Source organism: Cinclus cinclus, chromosome 15 (genome assembly GCF_963662255.1).
Source record: "Cinclus cinclus chromosome 15, bCinCin1.1, whole genome shotgun sequence".
NCBI classification, from domain to species: domain Eukaryota; kingdom Metazoa; phylum Chordata; class Aves; order Passeriformes; family Cinclidae; genus Cinclus; species Cinclus cinclus.
The window spans coordinates 7,752,266-7,770,702 of record NC_085060.1 but is presented as its reverse complement, the minus strand read 5'-3'; the positions used below and the strand labels follow the sequence as shown (position 1 = coordinate 7,770,702).

The window sequence follows — 18,437 nt, the reverse complement described above, 5'->3', positions numbered from 1 at the left end:
CAGAGTCTGCACAGGCGTGCCAGCTCTGGGGTCTGCCTGATGCCACAGATGATCAGGGCTGTTCCATTTCCTTCTATTATCCCCAGTGAATATTTTAATCCATACCTTATGGAGTTCAGGGCCTTTCCTACTGGAGTCTGTGGGGAACATGTGCACTACATCTGGTGCATTTTTCAGCACACATGGTATTTTGAGCTTTCACATCAACCCTTTTGGAAAACCAGTCCCAGGTGCTGCTCTCCTAGGCTCTAGAAAGAGACACTAGGATTTCCTCATCACCCTAGTTATTCCTGAACCAGCAATAACCTGCATCATGAGACCACGCCCCAGGAGCATGAAAGCTCTTAATTCTGGAAAAAATCAGTAAACAGGTTTGGGAAACACCGGCACAGACAGGAACACACACAAAGAATATACAAGAAACAGTAATCTTTTTGCAATTCTTGAGTTTAATTACTTCAGCATGTGGGTTTTTCTTGTTATTCAGTCTTCCCCTTTCCATTGCAATCTTAAGAAAGTTGCACAAATACTTTTCCTGGACCTGTACATAAACCAAACACACAGATGCACAAACTTTTTTTTTTTTCCAATTTTCTTAAGCCTTGGTTTCTTAACTTCTTAAGAGAGAAAGTGTATTAAAAACCCATGATGCACTCAGACCCAATATCTGACAGTGAGCTGTGCTGAGGGGAGAGGACTCTTGAGACAGAGGAACATGACACTAATCCATGACAGATATTGCAGTCCAACAGTGCAGGGAGTCAGAGGTGCAGATCAATCTCTGCATGGTGCTGTCAAACAGCACAACAGAAAAGCCTGGTTTTCACTGATTCACTCTTGGCAAAACTGTGGCCTTTGGGAAGGAATTAAGAAATCAAACCTGACCTGGGACAGATGCAACATGCTCACCTCCCCCTCTCCCTTCAGCTCATGAGAACTTGAGACCATTCAGCCCTTGGCCTCAACAAGTCAGCGAAAGAAAGACTGTGAAGGCTTGAATAAGACAAACTTGACAAAAGGCAATTCAAAAGAAGGAAACAAGAAGGGCCACGAGGTAAGAAAAGGTAGAGAAGCACAGAAATAAAATTACACTTGAAGGTGTTACACACTCAGGAGCAGGACCTTCCTCTGCAACTCAGATTTGACAGTGAAGCACAGATCCAACTAAATTGGGCCAGTACAGGTAGCATGCATTATCTAGCAGGCTTCAGAATATATACCTTGGATTCTTGAACATAAGAGTTCAGCACTAATTAGTTCAGGAACATTAGAGAGAACAAAGCCTGCAGGTAGCCTGAACTCCTAAAACTTGAAAAAATTCAAAGTAACTGCTGGTAGGAAATATGAGGTGATATTATCCAAGGGGGTTTCTACCTGCATCCAGGCCTCTTGCAGCCCCAGCAACTTAGTGTCACATAGCAGGTTTGTGTGGGCTGGTGAAGCTGTGATATACTTGCTACTAGCACACAACTTGCTGCTCCACTGACACCAGAGCTGGGCTCCACAGTACAGCTGCTCAGAGAACTTGGGAAACAGTGCCAAAAGAACTTGGGAAACAGTGCCAAAAGAAACTTTGGGAAATGACTTTTTGGTGAAGTAGACGTAAGTTTATGTAATTTATTGTCAAAAAACTCAGATGCATCTAGTTAATTTGGGTTTAAGATTCCATGGGCAGAAACCTGGTGTCCTTACAGGGGCAGGGAACAATAGCTGCTACCAGCACAAAGAAACCTGAATGTGACACCCTGTGTCAGTGCAAGGCACCCCAGGGCTCCCCTTCTCATTTTAGGACAACTGCTGGCCTTTGCTAAACATGAATCAGTCCTACTGACCATGTCCAAGGACACACAACCTGTGAACTGGGGGCAGGGTACCCCGAACTGCCATGCAATGTGCATGAGAAATCAGCACTACACAGGGGGGGCAAGCACTTCCTACCACAACTCCTACAATCCAGGGCAATGGATGTGTGCTAGCATGTTAAAAAAATAATACTACACAGTTAAATGTCATTTTCCATAGGAAAAATGTTCCCTATACCTAGGAGCGAATCTAGGAGTATGAAAGTAATCTAAGCAGATGCAAACAATTGTAGCCAGTAACTGTCAAAAAAAAAAATCTTAAAATAAGAATAAAATTTAAAACCAACTTAATTCCAAACAGTAGGCAAGCCACCTATTGAAGCAGGCTCTCCAAAGAGTAAAACCCAGGTTTAAAATATTACACACCACATTGCTATCCAGCTATTAAAAACAAACACCGCCCCCTAACAAAAAAACCCAGCCAAACTTTACAAACAGGATACAAACAGATTTCCTCTCGCAATAAGAATATTGGATAAAAAGTTATGGAATACACTGTGGTATGTTTACAGGGCTGCTGTTTTTCCCCTCTGTCTGGTGCCTTCACTCCACTAGCTCATGTTGTTGAGCTTGTTCAGTTCTCCCAGATGTGCTCCCTGCTTGCAGCAAGAGGACTTCCACTTGTCTGTGCAGAGCAGGGTCCTCAGGAAGCAGGTGAGGACCAAGCTCACACTTTTTGCTGCTCCACTCCTTTGGTGGTTATTCCATAGCACTAAGCTGGTTACAGATGTTCTATGAGTTCAAGAAATTTCTATCTCAGAGGCCTCATCTATGAAGTTAGCAACAGGACTGAGAAGCAGAAGTGGAAACAGTTTATACTCTCCATTCCCATCTTCTGGAAGGAGAGGGGGATCACCCATTCCCAGAGTGTCCAGAGGCTCAGCCTGGCTTGCTGGAGCTGCAAGTGGCACAACGGTTCCACTGCCTGATGGAGGCTGGAGAGCAGGTTTCTCCTCCAGGGGAGGCAGCAGAAAGTCTTTTGGATCGTCCACCTTCCCAGCAGATTCACCTGAAGGCAGCTCTTCAAATAAGGAAAGCAGAGGGTTGGCCCTGTACTGGATCAGCTGCATATCTGAGGGAAAAACAAACAGTTCAAGCTGTTTCACCAACTGAAGGCTCTTATTCAAGCCAAGCAAACCTTGAGAGGCTGCTTCAAACTTGGTGCACTACAGGAAAGCTCAGGCTGGACTGGGACAAACCCTACACCTGTGGCTGTTTGAGTGAAGCCAATGCCCCAGTGCCTGCAAGTATCAGTGTCTGAAACCCACTCCAAGCCTCAAACTCTCACAGCATGCAAAGGCAGCACTGCAGTGGTAACCTGAGCAGCTCTGCCTTTGGGGGGATCACACCCTGTGTACGAACACTGTCACAAGAGCATTTGGACTCCTGCTCCCCACTGTGGCACTCAAGCCATGTTTCCACGTGAAAAGGGAAACAGCATGGGACCCATGTTTTCCATGTGAAAAACCACAGGGCACAGGATGGCCTTTTAAGGCTCAGGCACAGCTTCAAGATCTGTGAAACATCAGTCTTCACAAAAAGCTTAAGCCCAAACCAAAGAAGGAGATATACAGGCAACAACAATTCCATTTCAAAATAGTTTTCCAAAAGTGTGGAGCTGCCACAGTGCTCAGTGTTCCTTCCTGCCCACCTTTGCTTCCTGCTGTTTCCCTCTCACTCGCTCCCAGACCTTCAGTGCTCTCTGCCAAGCTTGCCATCTGAAACAAAGCAGACAGAGTTAAGACATAATGTTTAACAACAACAAAATGGATATCTTTACTGACTGTTTAACAGAATTAGATGTGGAAGGAGAAGGGAAGAGAGCTGGAGCAACTGAGCAATGAGCCTGTCGTTGCACATGAAGACCTGCACACAGGAGCTCTCAGAAGGAGGCACAGTGAAATACAGACAACTTACTAAACAAAAAAGAGCTTCTGACTAGCAAATATTTGTTTTACTTTCCAAACCAGAAGCTTTATTATAATTGGTCTTGTTGGGGTAACAGTAAACATGATTTCATAATGTAATTGAATTTTGCAGGCACTGCTTAAACAAAGCCGCCTTTTACATCAGTTGTAGTCAAAGCTCTTCTTACTGGGAAATCCTAGTTTAAACATTATTTCAGGACTACAACAAAAATAACACTTGCAAGGGTATTTTTTTAATAGTATGAATCAATTTTAGGAACTGGACAAAGAGAAGTAAGTTTGTGCTGAACTTCTGTGCATCTTCTGAGGAAATCCCATAGAGCCACATTCAGAACAACTACAGTGTATTGCATTACAGTTTTCATTTAGTACTTTTCCTTCAGTCTTCAGACAGGCATTCCAAATGTGTGACTACACTAGGAATGTAGGACTGGAAATTATCTTGAGATCCCTCTTAAATTCCAACATGCCAACACTGATAATTGAAAGCCTGGAGTCAGCTGGATGAGATGAACCAGCAGTGTCACCCTGTGCCATCAACGCTGTTCCCACCCTTGAGGTGCATCAAGCAAGATCCAACTCCCAGCATCACATTTTTCCTCCCCACCACAGAATTAAATCTTACTCTCACATTTTCAATACCAGAGGGAGTTTCCATCAAGCTCATATCCAGGGCTGGCAGCTCCGGATTAAATGTCTGAAAATAAAACCAGACCATATGTCAACTAATAAAGTTCTTGAAAAAAAACTGCAGAGAGCTCCTGAAAGGACTGCAGGACCCAGTGTGCTGCTCCTTCCACCGAAGCATGGGGACAGTGGCACCTCCATGGGCCCTTCAGCTGGGAGCTTCAAGCTGTGGCAGTAACCTGAGGTCACAGGGGGAGAAAAGATTACCCTATTTCCCAGTGATTCCAGGAATAGAGCTAAGTTTTACTCTGTATCATCCATATCATCAAGTTCAATCAAATACACAGTCAGGATGTAATGGTATGTGATTAGGCTTAAGGAGAAGTGAGGCAAATTTTTCTTTCTTTTTCCCTCCTTCAGTTCTGTAGAACAGGAATCCTGTATGACCTGGGAAAGGCTCCCAGTATTGCCTTGTACACTGTGAATACCTACAAATCATTCCATTTGTAACTATTTGCTTTTCAAGATGCTCCTGACTCTTAACCATTACAACATGGAATAAACCAGCAGCACTCCATGACACAATCTGAGCAGTATTTCTCAGAAATCAGAAACAGTGAGAAGACACTCACGTCACTGAACGCTTCGGCACCAAAGTTGTACTGTTTCCCTGACAGCATTGCTTGGAGCTCTTCAAGGCTGGCATCGATGCAGTTCAGAAAATCCTGAATTTCCTCTCTAAAATGACAAAATTACATAGCACTGTAAGGCACAGGTGACAGGCAGGGCCTTCTCTTGCCCTACAGGGCAGGCTGCTTACAATCCAGAACAGCCAAATGGATGAAACCACATTCCTGTATCACCTTTCACTCCAGCTCTTTGAGGTACAGGTACAAGAACACTACCTTAACACATCTACAACTATCAGGTCAAAAAGCAGTTCCTCCTTCCATACCTATTTCCTCCCTCATTTTAGTATCTGGTGAGCGTTCTCAGATCCCAGCCTGTACACCAGTATCTGTTTAAACAAAGGTCCAATGGCTTTGCCCTGGGACAATAAATGATAAGGAAAGGACTTTAAATAATCTGGGCCAGAAGGAACTCTACCTACTTTGAAACATCAGCTTGTTGCCAAACTGGACATGTTTCCAGGGACAGTGGGCAGGACATGAGGGACAGTGAAGAACCTGAGAAGGCAGCTGCAGGCACAATGCCCACACTGCATGTCTTGCTATGCCATGAGGTGCTCCTGTACTTAATTCCCAGCACGGAGGAACGGGCAGTTCCAAGGCACTGCCCCACATCCTGCAGTGCCACAGCAGGGCCTTCAGACCATATGTGTGCTGGGACACGACCTCAGACCCTCCTACCTGCTGCTGACCATAGCAGAAGAGCTGTAGGAGCAAGGGTTAAAGCTTTGCCCTCAACACAGCTCTCCTGCAGCCACCGTGGTCTGTGATCTGACATGGCACATGGGAAACAGCTTTGTACAAATGAAGGGCAGAGAAGGAAAGGAACAGTGAGATGGCCACCAGGACAATCCACATTCAGGGCCCAGGGACAAAGTGCCCACAACACCAGCCCAAGATCAGTGCCCTGCACCTGCTGCTTGGCAGCAGCTGGCAGTGACAGCAGTGGACTGATGGGACACACTGACGGATGCACCAGCCATCAGGCATGCGTTACCATAAAGGTGACAGGGACACCTGCCCTTTTTCAATGTGTGATGCCAACATTTGACTTTTTCAAGCCCTGGTAACAAAGGTGAAGAGATTTCACTTTGCCAATGACAATTCAAAAGCTAATTCCCTATGTTCTGCCAAACCAACACACCCTCCAAAGCTATGACAGGATCCCACGAGGTGACAATAGCATAACTCTCTTCAGAAACAAGTTAATACCTGTCCAGCAAAGGATCACTTTGGTTTCCAGAGTTGTTCTCATTCAAGATGGAGTCAATTACTGACACAGGGTCCTCTGGAGCATTTGGCTGTGCAGTGTGAAGCTCCACAGCAGCCGTGCCTACGTCACTGGATTTGCTGACATCGTTTATAGGAACTGATGGAACAGGTTCTGCACAATTTAACTCACTTGGCTGTGATACTTGACAAAGAGGTAAGCCAGGATCCAGAGCTGCCTGTGGCTCTCTAAAATGCAACCCAAACAGAAACACACAAGAGAATTTAACAATTGCATTACTATTCATTTCAGGTTTAGTATCCCAAATCTTAGAAAGATTAGGCCAATCATTCAAGTAACAAACTAGTCTTTAGAAAAAAGCAGCCAGTGGCAGATGAAGAATTTTACTACAGCTTATACAGAGACCATGCATCAGAGCAAAACACCTCCTTTTCCCAGGCAAAAAGCAGCAACATAGTATATAGGAATTAGGCAGAAGGGAAACTCCTAACAGATACTCTGGAAAGGAAAGATTCCAAATCAGTCCATATTTCACTCTGGATATTAATAACTAAATGGGTTTTCAGTAAAATCTGTTGCCACACAGAATGCCTTCCCTAGGATGTGCTCAGTGACAGCAGTATTGAAACTGGAGATAAAACTATACATATTGATTTGTTAGCAATCTATATACATTTTGGATTATTAGAAGCCTATATATGCATCAGGTGAAAAATCAAGTATGTGTTTGTTTGCTGAACAGACAGAAAAGCCTCAGCAAATTAAAACTGCAATGCCCATCAGCCTGACAGGCCTCCAGGGATACCTGAAGAGACATGAGCTCTGACAATGACTGCTGCTACATACTGTAGAAGGAGAGGCTACAACAGGCCTGTCATGTACAAGTGGACATTCAGAGAGAAAGTATGTTTCCCAGAATCCAGATGGATCACCAACATTAACATAACTACTACCCATTTAACAACTCGGGCATAAATACTTCATATACTTTGGACATACCTGGCCCTGCCACTTGTGTGTGCCACAGCAAGGAGACCATTGGTGGCATTTTCCAGGGTGTCAGTGATATCTCGGATTATCAGACCTGTACCATTTCCATCATCTTCATCTGCACTATGTTCAGAAAAAGCCATCTGCAGATATAGCACAGAATGAGTAAGCCACAGGCTCTGACCTTTTCTTTTTTCATACTGAAGCCCCATTCTCCCTGCAGCTTCTTTCCTGTTCACATTTAATCTGTGACCAGTTGCACTGATTTGCATGATTTTACAGCCAGAGTGTTGCTTTATAGCTGCCCGTTACAAAAGGAAGAGCATTTGATTACCAGGTTAGGGTATTTGTAGCTATAAGGAAGACTCATATCACTGTGTCATCCTGTCCAACCCACTGCCTCTGTCCCTAGGGAGACTTACAGCTTGGCCACTCTCCACAGGGATGCGGACATACTGCCGACTGTACTTGGAGGGTGAAGCACCCGCAGCATCCGTGAGAGACCTGGGACAAATCACAGCTTTAGCACATCCTGACTGCCAGAGGGAAGAGCTGCAGCAGTGCCAAAGACAGGTGGTAATGGTAATCATTCCTGCCCTCCCAAGAAGCCTAGCCTTTGGGAACATGTGTCAGGAAGGGCACTGCAGGCAGTCTGTATTACACACACACACACGCTGTGGTTTGGAAGAAGTCAGTCATATGTGCACGTTTTGAGATTTACAACTTCTGATAACTGTGCCCTTTGGAATTGAAAATGCATAGAATATTCTCTTCCCACCCATTTTAGTGATAAGGAGAAAATATTTATTTTGTGTTTGACTGAATTTCCATCAGCTTTTTCAAGTGTGATAAAAATACCTGTCACATAATAGAAACTGATTAATCTGTACACTTCACCTCTGACACTGCTCTGGGACCTGTCAAGTAATTACCTTTTTCTTTTGACCCCAACAATATAATTTCCTCGCATCAAACTTAGTATAAATTGAAGAATCTAAAAAGGAAAAACAGAAGAAAACCAAAACGAAGTGGTCAGCATAGCAATCCTAACATTAAATTCTTAATTCAGATTTTACTATAAAATTATATAGTTACATGACAGAAATTAACAGGTATTTTAAAAATCCATTTGCAATTGTATCTTAAAGAACAAAGCAAGAGTTACAAACTGCATAGAAAAATTAGCCCACTTGCACAGTTGGCCTTTTTTTTGAAATGCAATGTAACAGCACAAGTCACTAGAGGATTCCAGACCAGAAACAGCTGAGGAATAAACCAGAGAAAAATTTTTCCAGCGTGCAAGCTCCTACAGTTTCTGCATTCCAAGTTCACTTCTCAAGTGGTCTAAGTGTATCCTGGTCCAAGATCTTTCACAGACTCCATTCCATGTGCCTGCAATCTCTCAAGTTCTGGGCTCCTGTTACCATGCACTGTCTCCACACACTGACATCCTACTATGACTTTTCCTTAGTGCTTTGCTCGTGGTTCTTTACTGTGCTACTTCTGGGACACTCAGGAACTGTGAACGTTTTCTTTATGCTGTACTAATACAGCCTGTTCAGCTCTGTGTCATTTGTCATTCTACATAAGCAAAGAATGCCATGAAGTATCACAGAGGCAGGAATAAGGATGGTAGCACTGAAGATGCTGCAATGGTACCTTAGACAGCAGCTTCTGTTGTTGACTGTGCTTCTGCCTTAGAACTGCCACTTCTTTCCACAGGGCCTTATTTTCTCTGCAATGCAGAATAAATCAGAAGACAGAGGATGAACAGAGTTTACTTTATATGCTCTAGTTTTACAGCTTTCAAACTTTTAGAGTACCTTGCAGAACCAATGGCAACATTCCCTCTGTGCATAACTAACCCTCAGTTAATTCGATCCACTAGCATAAACTCTGGGTTAACTTAACTCCGTTTTCCATCAGCAGCATCAAACACTCACTTAATAAGGACACCCTCATCCTTTGCTGCTCCACCAGCAATCTTGATCTGAGGTATTCCTTCAAAGCCTCAAAGCCGTTGAATAAGAACTTTGTGTTACACTCAGCCTGTTTCCAAACACTAACAGCCTTGGGACAGATCTAAAGCTGGTGCTCAAGGGGCTTGGTAGTTTTTGGGGTTTTTTTTAAGGAACAGAGAGAGAAAGGTATCTCCTGAAATCTGGTTGGTATCTGCTGGCATACCATTGACCTGAATTAATTACCAGTGTCTATATGAAGGGGATCTGAGAGAACAGAGATGAGGATGTGCAAAGTCCACTTCCAGGTAGAAAGAAAACAAAACACCAATTGTCCCTCACTGCACCTAACCCGGTTTGCATTCAAAAAATTAAATGCTTTTCTTGACCAAAAAACCACTACAGGTGCTGGCAACCAGAGTGAAATCTCAAGGCAGCCAACAAACTCCCAGTCTAATTCTCCAACCTGTAAGTGAATTACAAAACCAAACAAGATTCAGAATGTTGTGTGGGGTAGAATGGGCATTCTTAGGAAAAAAAAACAAACATAGCTTCACCTGTTTCCAGTTCAAATGAAACCCATATTTAGCCAACCTCCATCAGATACAAGCAACATTCAATGCACAAGTGCCCCGAAACAGCCGAGTCTACCTCTTCATGTTAGCCAGCCTGACATCCATGTTGTTTTGCTGCTCTCTCATCTCCTGCACTTCAGACAGGACTTTGTGCAAATCCTCTGTGCAGACCTTGAGATCCTCAGTTCTCACTGCAGACACCTAGAATAGGTACACACACTTTACTACAAACAGTGCACACTCCTTGCAGCAGGGCAGGACCAAACCCCATTAAAAGACCAGGCAAGACTGTAATTCTTACATGGCACAAAACACCAAAACTGCTACAGGTGACAAACCTTAGGGCATGAAAGAGACAAGATGCCAATGAAAACATGAGATTAGCACTTTGTACCTGGGAGACAGTAAATTCATGACTGAACTTTACAATAAAAACCACTGACTGCAAAGGGCTTTCCCTGGGGGTTCTCTTGAACTGCCTGGTGACAGTTTGCCCTCTAGTGTCACAGAGCAAACACAAGCCAAAAAAACCCCACAGCTGATAGTGGAAGAACAAGATGATCATATTCCTTCTAGGTGTGGGCAAATTTGCCAGCAGAGGAATAACAAATTTCCATAGGTTACTGGGGGATGAAAGCATACAGTTAGATACATCCTACTCAATCAGAAAATTTATCACACACCAGTTGAATTGCAGATTCCCCTATTGGTGCTTCTTCTACTACCTCTCTGCTCAGTAACATTCCAAAGTTATGGAGACTCATCTGCACAAAGAACAGTCCAAACTGCTCTCCTGCTCACAGCACAATCTGTGAATGCTGATACTTCACACAATGGTGGAAAAGCCATCAGAGAGCAAAAAGTTCACCATCTCCTTCCTGCACTTCTGTATTAAACATTTTCCAGTTCCTTCAGCAACTCTCTCTGCAGCACAACTCTCTGCTGCAACACAATTCAGGATTTTGAAAAAGACAGGTCTATAGCATGTCACATGTGCATGTCTGAATGATACATCCAGGTTTTGTGATCATAGTGTCAAACATAATTTTACCAAATACTGACTATAACTGAGCCACATGGAGTTGTACTAGGTGTCCCTCCCAACCTACAGCCTGCTGGGAGTTTTCTTGTTACTCTGCTGAATTCCAAGGAGGATATGAAAGCGTCTCGTGTGGATTCCAAGGGGAAAGTGAAAGCACCAATGTGGTATTGGCTTGCTGAGGTGTGAGATAACTTCTATGGAGGCTGGCTCACACATCTTGTCTTCCAAAGAGGAGTAGGATGGTCAGAAATGAACTGATGGTGTTATAAACCAACATCCCATCCTCTTGTGCTGGAACAGAACGCAGCTGTTGTGCAATCACTTCTCAGACATGACTAACTACTTTCTCGACACAATCCCATGGTGCAAAGGATGGACTGAAGGGTCTGACATTTCTCCTCCCTGTCTGCAGTCTAGATGCTTTCTTGTTTGCTGCAGTTAATAACTTAGGGTGCATCCCAAATAGAATTCAAGGTTGCCTGATTTCTCTTAAGCACACCACCTCTCTGTGGGAAAACAACCAAAAGTTGCAGGAAGTAGGTGGAAATTCCAAATGCAGCCAGCTAGCCTCCAAAAAACCAAGGGCCTAAGTACAAGGAACTGCTCTTCTTCCTGGCTAATCAGGGTGTCCAGTCCTTGGGTGCTGAGGCACTGGCACAGGCTGCACAGGGAAACTTGGCCGTCTCATCCCGGGCTGGATGGGGCTTGGAGCAATCTGGTATAGTGGGAGGTGTCCCTGCCAATGGCAGGGGGTGGAATGAAATGAGCTCTAAGGCACCTTCCAATTCAAACCACTCTGGTATTCTGTGAAGACACACAGGATATCTGCACACCAAGAGAGCTAAAAGTGAAAGGGAATAAGGAAAGCAAGTCCTGCATTCAAACCTCAAGTCCTGACAGAGGCTTGAAATACAGTTTACAGCCAATACTGGCATATGGCCCCACTCCAGGTAATAAAACAGCAAGAAAACAAATGACTGTTCTGCAAAAAAATCACTAACATTTCCTTTGCAACAAAGAGTATCTTTCACCAACCTATTCAACACTTCATATGAACCTCCTTGGCACTGAGCAGAGCTCTTGTCTTTCCATCTAGAACACTCCACCCAGTGCACCACCCCTGGGACACATGGTGCCACACCTGACGTCACCATACACCTGCCCTGCCAGGCGTGCAGGCTGGGACAGGTCGGTGACAGCAGCGGGGGAGCACAGCCGGAGCCAGCGCCGCTCCATCGATTCTGGCTCCAAGCAGGGGCAGCTCAGTCAAGAATCAATCCAAACATAATTGTGGCTCTCCAGCCTACCCTGGGCTTTTATTACTCTGGGCGATGCAGCCACACCTGACAACAGCCTAAAGAAAAGATTCTGCTGTTCAAATGTCAATGTGATGTATCATGATACTCTCTTCCTCAGGATATTATGGGCTGTAATGTGCCAACAGAGGATAAATATCTGTGCAGGAACAGGTCAGACAAGGCCTGAACGTACAAAAGAAAATCAGAAAGTGCTCATAAGGATGCACCTTAGTGGCAGCACAGTTTTGAAGGAGCAATGTAATTTTATACAAACTCATCCAAATGAACTGGTTACCGATCACCTTGCTAATTTTTAATGAGTGTCAAATGGGAATGTATTTTCTTTTGCTTCTTTCACTTTGTGCCTTTCTTAGACCTGGAGATGCTGACAGAACTGCAGACCATGCTAAGCTGCCATCAGGCATATGAACTCTATGGAGAAGGGCTGTGGTTTGATGATGATGCAGAACATGGTCTAACCCCAGTTCACAACCAAGAGCAGAGCAGGTTTTGTCTGAGCACTGGCCTGGCATCGTGAGGGAGTTACCTTGGCTCCCATGGTATTTGCTGGCTGTGTTTGAAACTCCCATACGTGCTCCTGATAAACCACCTTCTGTAACTAGGGGAAATAAACATGTGCTTCTACTATACCTTGCGCTTGATGTTTTCCAGTAAATGTGCCTTCCCTTGCTTGAAGAAGGGGTGCTGGAACTCAATAACTGAGCTTTTCTCTGCTGTAATGATACCATTCTCCAGAGCAATCACCTTCCTGAAACCATCTGTGGAGAGGAAATCAACAAAGGCACTTCTTCCAGTTGAAAGTTGACTTGGAATACATACAGCTTAAGAAAAGTCCACAGCTACCAAACTAGTGCAGCTACCCACTGCACTACAGTTACTGGGAGCAGAAACTATGAAAAACAGCCAAAGTAGCTTTTCTTGATTACATTGCTCTGATCTTCACAGCTAGAGAATATGTCCACACTACCATTGCCGGCCCTTGGCAGGCTGCACACACAGCTGCACAGCAGAGGCCAGTGTGTGCTTGTGGGCAAAACAGCCATGGCCAAACCATCACAGCTACGTAGAAACCTTCACAACAGTTAGTCAGAAATGAGATTTAGTACAACATCTTGAATAGAATCATGTCCCAGTAGATGCAGAGGAATGGTACACTTTCCCCTTTATCCCTGACAACTACATAGCAAAACAAATGCTGTCATGTACCAGCATGGTCTACAGAATAAAGCAAAGCAGAGAAGTTAGTTCCTGCCTGCCTGTGCAAACACCTGCAGCAGAGCACCTTCTTCATACTAGACTGCCTGTACAAAGTAAGATATTGCCAGTTCTGTTTCCGTAACTGCTCAAACACCACAGGGGAGATGCATGATTCAGCTGACAGGCCAATCCACATCTCAGTCAAGATTTTAATACAATTAATGAACTCCAACTATTATTAGAAAGCCAGGATAGATCCAGCAGGAAAAGGAGGCTGCAACTATATTGTGCATCTACAGAGGAATCTTCGCTTTTTTTTTTTCATTCATCCTGGCTGCAAGGGAAGAGACGACTGTTTCTTTGAATTATCCTCTGTCACTCAAGTGACAGATCTTACAAACACAAGCACGCAACACAGAAGCATCTACCCTCTGTCTAGAGACTAAACAGATGTGCTATCTGTGCCACAGGTTACAAAACCTATACAGGCATCAGCTAGAGAAATCAGGCAAACCTACTGGGCAAGGACAGAGAGTTCCTCCCTGTCAGTCTGAAACTCTAACTACGGCAGCATGTCCTGTTCTTGTGGTTCCAATGGTTATCCCTCCACTCGTCCCAGAAACTCCTGCAGTTATTCCTGTGGGTTGCTGCAGCCCTGCATGCTGCACTGTGCCCCTGAGCGACCCTCACTGCACTCCTCTACCTGGCCATGCTGGTACATGTGCTATGCAATGCTGCCACATGATGCGCACAAGCTGAGCAGAAAAAAACATAATGAGAAATGTAGTTCAGCTTGGCCCAGCAGCAGGACTGATCTGGTTCCAACACAGCAAATCAGGCAAGAGCAGTGATAGCCCCAAAATCCAGGTAATTATTTTTCACATTCTAGGTGTATGGGTGAACACACAGCCTCTACTCCCCTGGGTACACACACATTTGCTGCAAGAGCAATGCTGGAGGCCAGGGAACCTCATGGTACCTTTAGGCACCAGTACATATTACAGCTGTTACTCAAAAGGGCTTGGAGCTGAAACACAAAAGCCAAACACTAAACAAAGCTCTACCATCAATCTTTTCTTTTGCAAAGCAAACTTAAGGCCAGGGATCAGCTTTTTAGGGTTGAAAGACTTGCCAAGTCCATTTGCTTGTTTAAAGAAATCCAAACCAAGCAGCTATGAGCTTGACAGAGCGTGTAGAAACCGCTGATGCTTACACATGTTGAGCTGCCGTATGAAGCTGGAGATATTGTTGTGTTTGAAGTACTTGGGGAGCAGCTCCTTGGCAAACCTCTGCTCATCCAGAATGCAAAAATTCTCGCCATTCTAGGAAATAAGTAGAAGTAACAGTTAGTGAATAAGCACAGCTTTTCTAAGGTGTTTCTCTTAAATGAAGATCATAAATCATTAGAGATTGTTCTGACAGCAGAGAAGTGCAAATGACTTCATCAAGTGAACTGTCTATGGGAACACTTCTGAATACTTGGGACTGGACTAGAAAGTTTGAATTCAAAGACACAATTACATGGAACACTTCTATTGAAAATGGAATATTTCTTAAAGCCCTGACACACTGATCTTAATCCAAAGCAAAACCGTTCTAAAAACCTGCTCTCTTTGTCCCCAGGAAACATAAACATTGCACAAGCCCAATGGAATTCATGCTACTAAAGAGATTTCATCTCCCTTCATCAGACTGCCCAGCCCCTGACAAGATTCTTCCATTGTACGTGCTATGTCATCACTAAAAATAACCACAGAACGTTGCTGAGTTACCGAAAGTTCAGACAACACAACCCAGAGGAGACCAGGGGTAAGCGTGACACCAGCAGTGCCAGATTCATTATATGCACAAGATCAAACTTCCTGGAAACAGGAAGAGCTTTTTGCATCACTTTTATATTGTTAATGAAGAGAACAAAAATACTGCGTTTCTTTTCATCTTTGCCTTAGTAAAGGGCAAACGGCTAGGAAAAAAAAAAGTGGAGAAAAATCCTACGGATTTAAAAATGACAGGGAACAAAAATAAACTCAGTGCGTGTCTGGAGAGTCTGGTCGGTGTGACCGTGCCCTAAGCCCGCGGGGCACATCTGTCTCCGCTCCGGAAGGAAAACGGACAGTTAATGGCTCCTGACAGCGTCCTTTCACCACCCGGAGCTGCTGGCCGGGAATTCGGGACTGTCCCCGGGGAATGTCCCGCTGCTCCAGCGCCGCCGCCGCGGGCAGCACGCGGGCGGCGCCCGGACACGGCCCGGGGCGCGCCGGTCCTCCAGCACCACCGCACGCGGGGCGGGGAAGCGGGCTCGGCACGCTCCGCGCCGCCGGGGACCCTCCGCCACCGCCCGCCCGCGGGGCTCCGCACCCCGGCCCGGCGCCCCCACCACCCTCGAGTCCTTCGCGCGGGCCTCCCCGGGCCGGGCCCCAGCGGCCACCTCACCCTGCTCCAGCAGATGACGTCGTCGCTGTCCGGATCCTCCAGCAAGGCCCAGAGCTTAGCGAGGAAGCCGGGCACGGGCACGGGGCCGGGGGCGGGCGCGGCGGGGGCGGCGGGGCCGCGAGGCAGCGCGGGCGCCTCCCGCATCCTCGGACCGCGACGGGCCGCGCGAGCGGGGACGGGCCGCGCGGGGCCGCGCGACGCAGCGAGGGGCGGGGCCGCCGCGCGGAGCAGCCGCTGATTGGCGGGAGCCGCCAGGCCCCGCCCCGGCGGCCGCGAGCGTGACTCTTGTTGTGCTCCCGGGGGAGCGCGCGGCCGCGTGACGTCACCGCACGCATTTAAAGGGGCCGCAGCCGCCGCCCCGCTAGCGCGGTCCCCTGGGAGCGCTCGGTCGGTGCCGCAGCCGGTCCCGCCCTGCAGGTGGGTGCCGCTGGCCGCGGCTTTGCCTTCGCCCCAGCGCTGCCCGCCTTCCCGGGGCTCCCCGCTCCGGGGGCCGAGCTCCTGGGCGGGGCGGACAGGTGCACGCCGCGGGTCGGGCTCCGCGTGCGCTCCTGAGGCGCGGCCGGGCCGGGTTGCTCCCGCAGGTGCGGGGCGGAGCAGCCAGGCCCGCCCTGTGGGCGGGAGCGGGCGCGGTCGGCGCCGCGGGGCCGGGCTCGGTCAGCCCGCGGAGGCAGCGCCCCTTTGTCCCTCCCGAGCTGGTCCCCGCCGCCGCTCCGGTCCCGCTCTGCAGCCCCGCCGCCGCCCGCTCCGCACGTAAGGGATGAGCCGTCCGTGCTCCTGCCTTCCTTCTGTGCTTTCCCCTCGCTCTCGGGCTGTGGTTTCCCTGCAGTCTTGTGTCAGGGAATTATCCCTGCATCGTCCGCCTGGATCAGATGGGACTTGGATCCCACCAACCCGCCTGCAAAATCTGATTTCTGTTCATTCGTGATTCCTGTGCTGTCGGGGACCCGGTAAAGGGCAGTCCTGGGGGAGGATTCTACTGTAAAGTACAAGGTTCAGGGCTGGATGTAATGTAAAGCTTGGGTTGGTTTTGGTTTTCTTTATTTTTTTTTCTTTAATCAAGGCAAATATTAATATCAATGAAGAATTGAAACGAAAAACTTTTGAAATTAATTTAGCTACTTTCGCCTTGCGCTTAGTCGAGTAACTAAATGATGATTAGCTACCGTGAAGGGTATGTGAGCACAGATTTTGTGTCATCGGCTACATCTCCATTCAGGGACATATTTTTTTTTTTTTTTTTTTTTTTTTGCTAGAATTACTCCAGAGGTGTGTGCGATGCTGTGGTCAAACTCCAAGCACAGTCTAGGTGGGACTCTTGTGAAGCCTGTCCCGAAGACTTGTCCTTGGCTCTTCAGTGGCAGAGCACAGCTCAGAGCCCTTAGGATGCCCCGACTTCGTGGCTGTGTGTGACTGCCCTAATGGGTGCGGTGAGCAGGGGCTCTGGCACGGCGGCTTTGTCTCCGTAGCCACTTTTCACACCAGTCTTTGAGAGCCGCTGTTCTCCCGTGGTGCGGTACTTCCCGCACAAGCCATCGGGATGAGCGCACGCACAGATCAGCCTGCCCCGGCTGCCGGGGCTCGGCGGCTCCCGGGCCTTGGGGAGCCACCCTGGGTGCCGGAAACTCTCGCGAACTTTGCCCTGAGCTGACAGAAAGGCCATAGCTTGGGCTGAGTCAGGAGCATCCTGCTGCCCTTCCGTCGGGGTGTGTGTTGGCAGGGTGGCAGGTTTCAGGCTGAGGACTGGTGCTGCTGTTTCTTTCCACGTTGCTGTCGCCACTGCCTTTTGCTGGTCTGCTGTGTGAAACAGCTCAGGTATGGCTTGACAAACTCCTTCCTTTGACTCTGTTGTCGCCGAGTGAGTCAAGAAAGGTATTTTGCCTCCTTGTGAGCAGCAGCAGGGAATAAATAAGTCAGTGTCTGAGTGGTGTGTGGGAGTGGGCATGAGCCAGTGTGCTGCTGTTCCCACATTGCTGAAGCCGCTTTGAAGGGGCTGCTCTGTTTCTGAGTTCTATCAGGTGTATGACCAGGAGCTTCTGAAGGGGACTGGCTGGTGGAGCCACTGGAGTAGAGCTATACTGTGCTGATGGATAAAAAACATCTCAGATTTAGAGATCCTTATATCTCCCTTCTGAGAAAGGAGGGAAAGAAGGTGTCTCCAAGTTTTGTCCAATTTAATAACTATTTAGAAACAGAAATACTAGATTATCATTAGCTTCTGAGAATAGCACAGCATGTTTGGAAATCAAGAAGTGAAGCTTCCCTGTTCAGTCCAATGCCATGTGCTGGGGTTGAATCATGTCTGTTGGGTATCAGATGTTAGAAGAGGTTTCAAAGCAGCTCTGTGTGACGCTGTGCTGACTTGAAGCATACAGAATATCCAGCTTTGCTGCAGAAAAGCTTTATACATTCATGTTGCTGTTGCAAAGACAGTAAGAATAAATAATGACAGTCTCTTTATGATAAACCTTTGCCATGGTGCTGTGTCACCATCCCTTTCTGTATGAAGAGGAAAACTGATTCTTCTAAGGTTTCTTGCTAGGTCATGTTTCTTTCTCTTGGTTTCTGTTTCTCTCTGGTATTCTGAGT

The 18,437-nt window shown here is 46.8% G+C and overlaps 1 protein-coding gene across 1 annotated transcript; it reads right to left on the bottom strand.

Annotated features, from left to right (window-relative positions):
* Positions 1–429: 429 nt before the first annotated feature.
* LOC134050120 (heat shock factor protein 3-like) lies at positions 430–15,995 on the bottom strand. The gene is made up of 13 exons (XM_062502976.1): positions 15,852–15,995; positions 14,632–14,740; positions 12,852–12,979; positions 9,937–10,061; positions 8,987–9,062; positions 8,260–8,321; positions 7,750–7,831; positions 7,337–7,470; positions 6,319–6,564; positions 5,050–5,155; positions 4,422–4,487; positions 3,514–3,580; positions 430–2,934 (listed from the first exon to the last, which is right to left on the bottom strand). The coding sequence occupies exons 1-13, from the start codon at positions 15,993–15,995 to the stop codon at positions 2,603–2,605; spliced, it is 1,677 nt and encodes a 558-aa protein (XP_062358960.1). The 3' UTR covers positions 430–2,602.
* Positions 15,996–18,437: the final 2,442 nt, after the last annotated feature.

Excerpts from the sequence above, each read along its gene's own strand:
- LOC134050120 (XM_062502976.1), bottom strand. The coding sequence starts at position 15,995 with ATGCGGGAGGCGCCCGCGCTGCCTCGCGGCCCCGCCGCCCCCGCCGCG. Across the intron at positions 7,832-8,259 it reads GTTGGGGTCAAAAGAAAAAG|GTCTCTCACGGATGCTGCGG; the intron begins GTAATTACTTGA and ends GATTTGTCCCAG. Across the intron at positions 4,488-5,049 it reads GTGCCGAAGCGTTCAGTGAC|ACATTTAATCCGGAGCTGCC; the intron begins GTGAGTGTCTTC and ends TTTTATTTTCAG.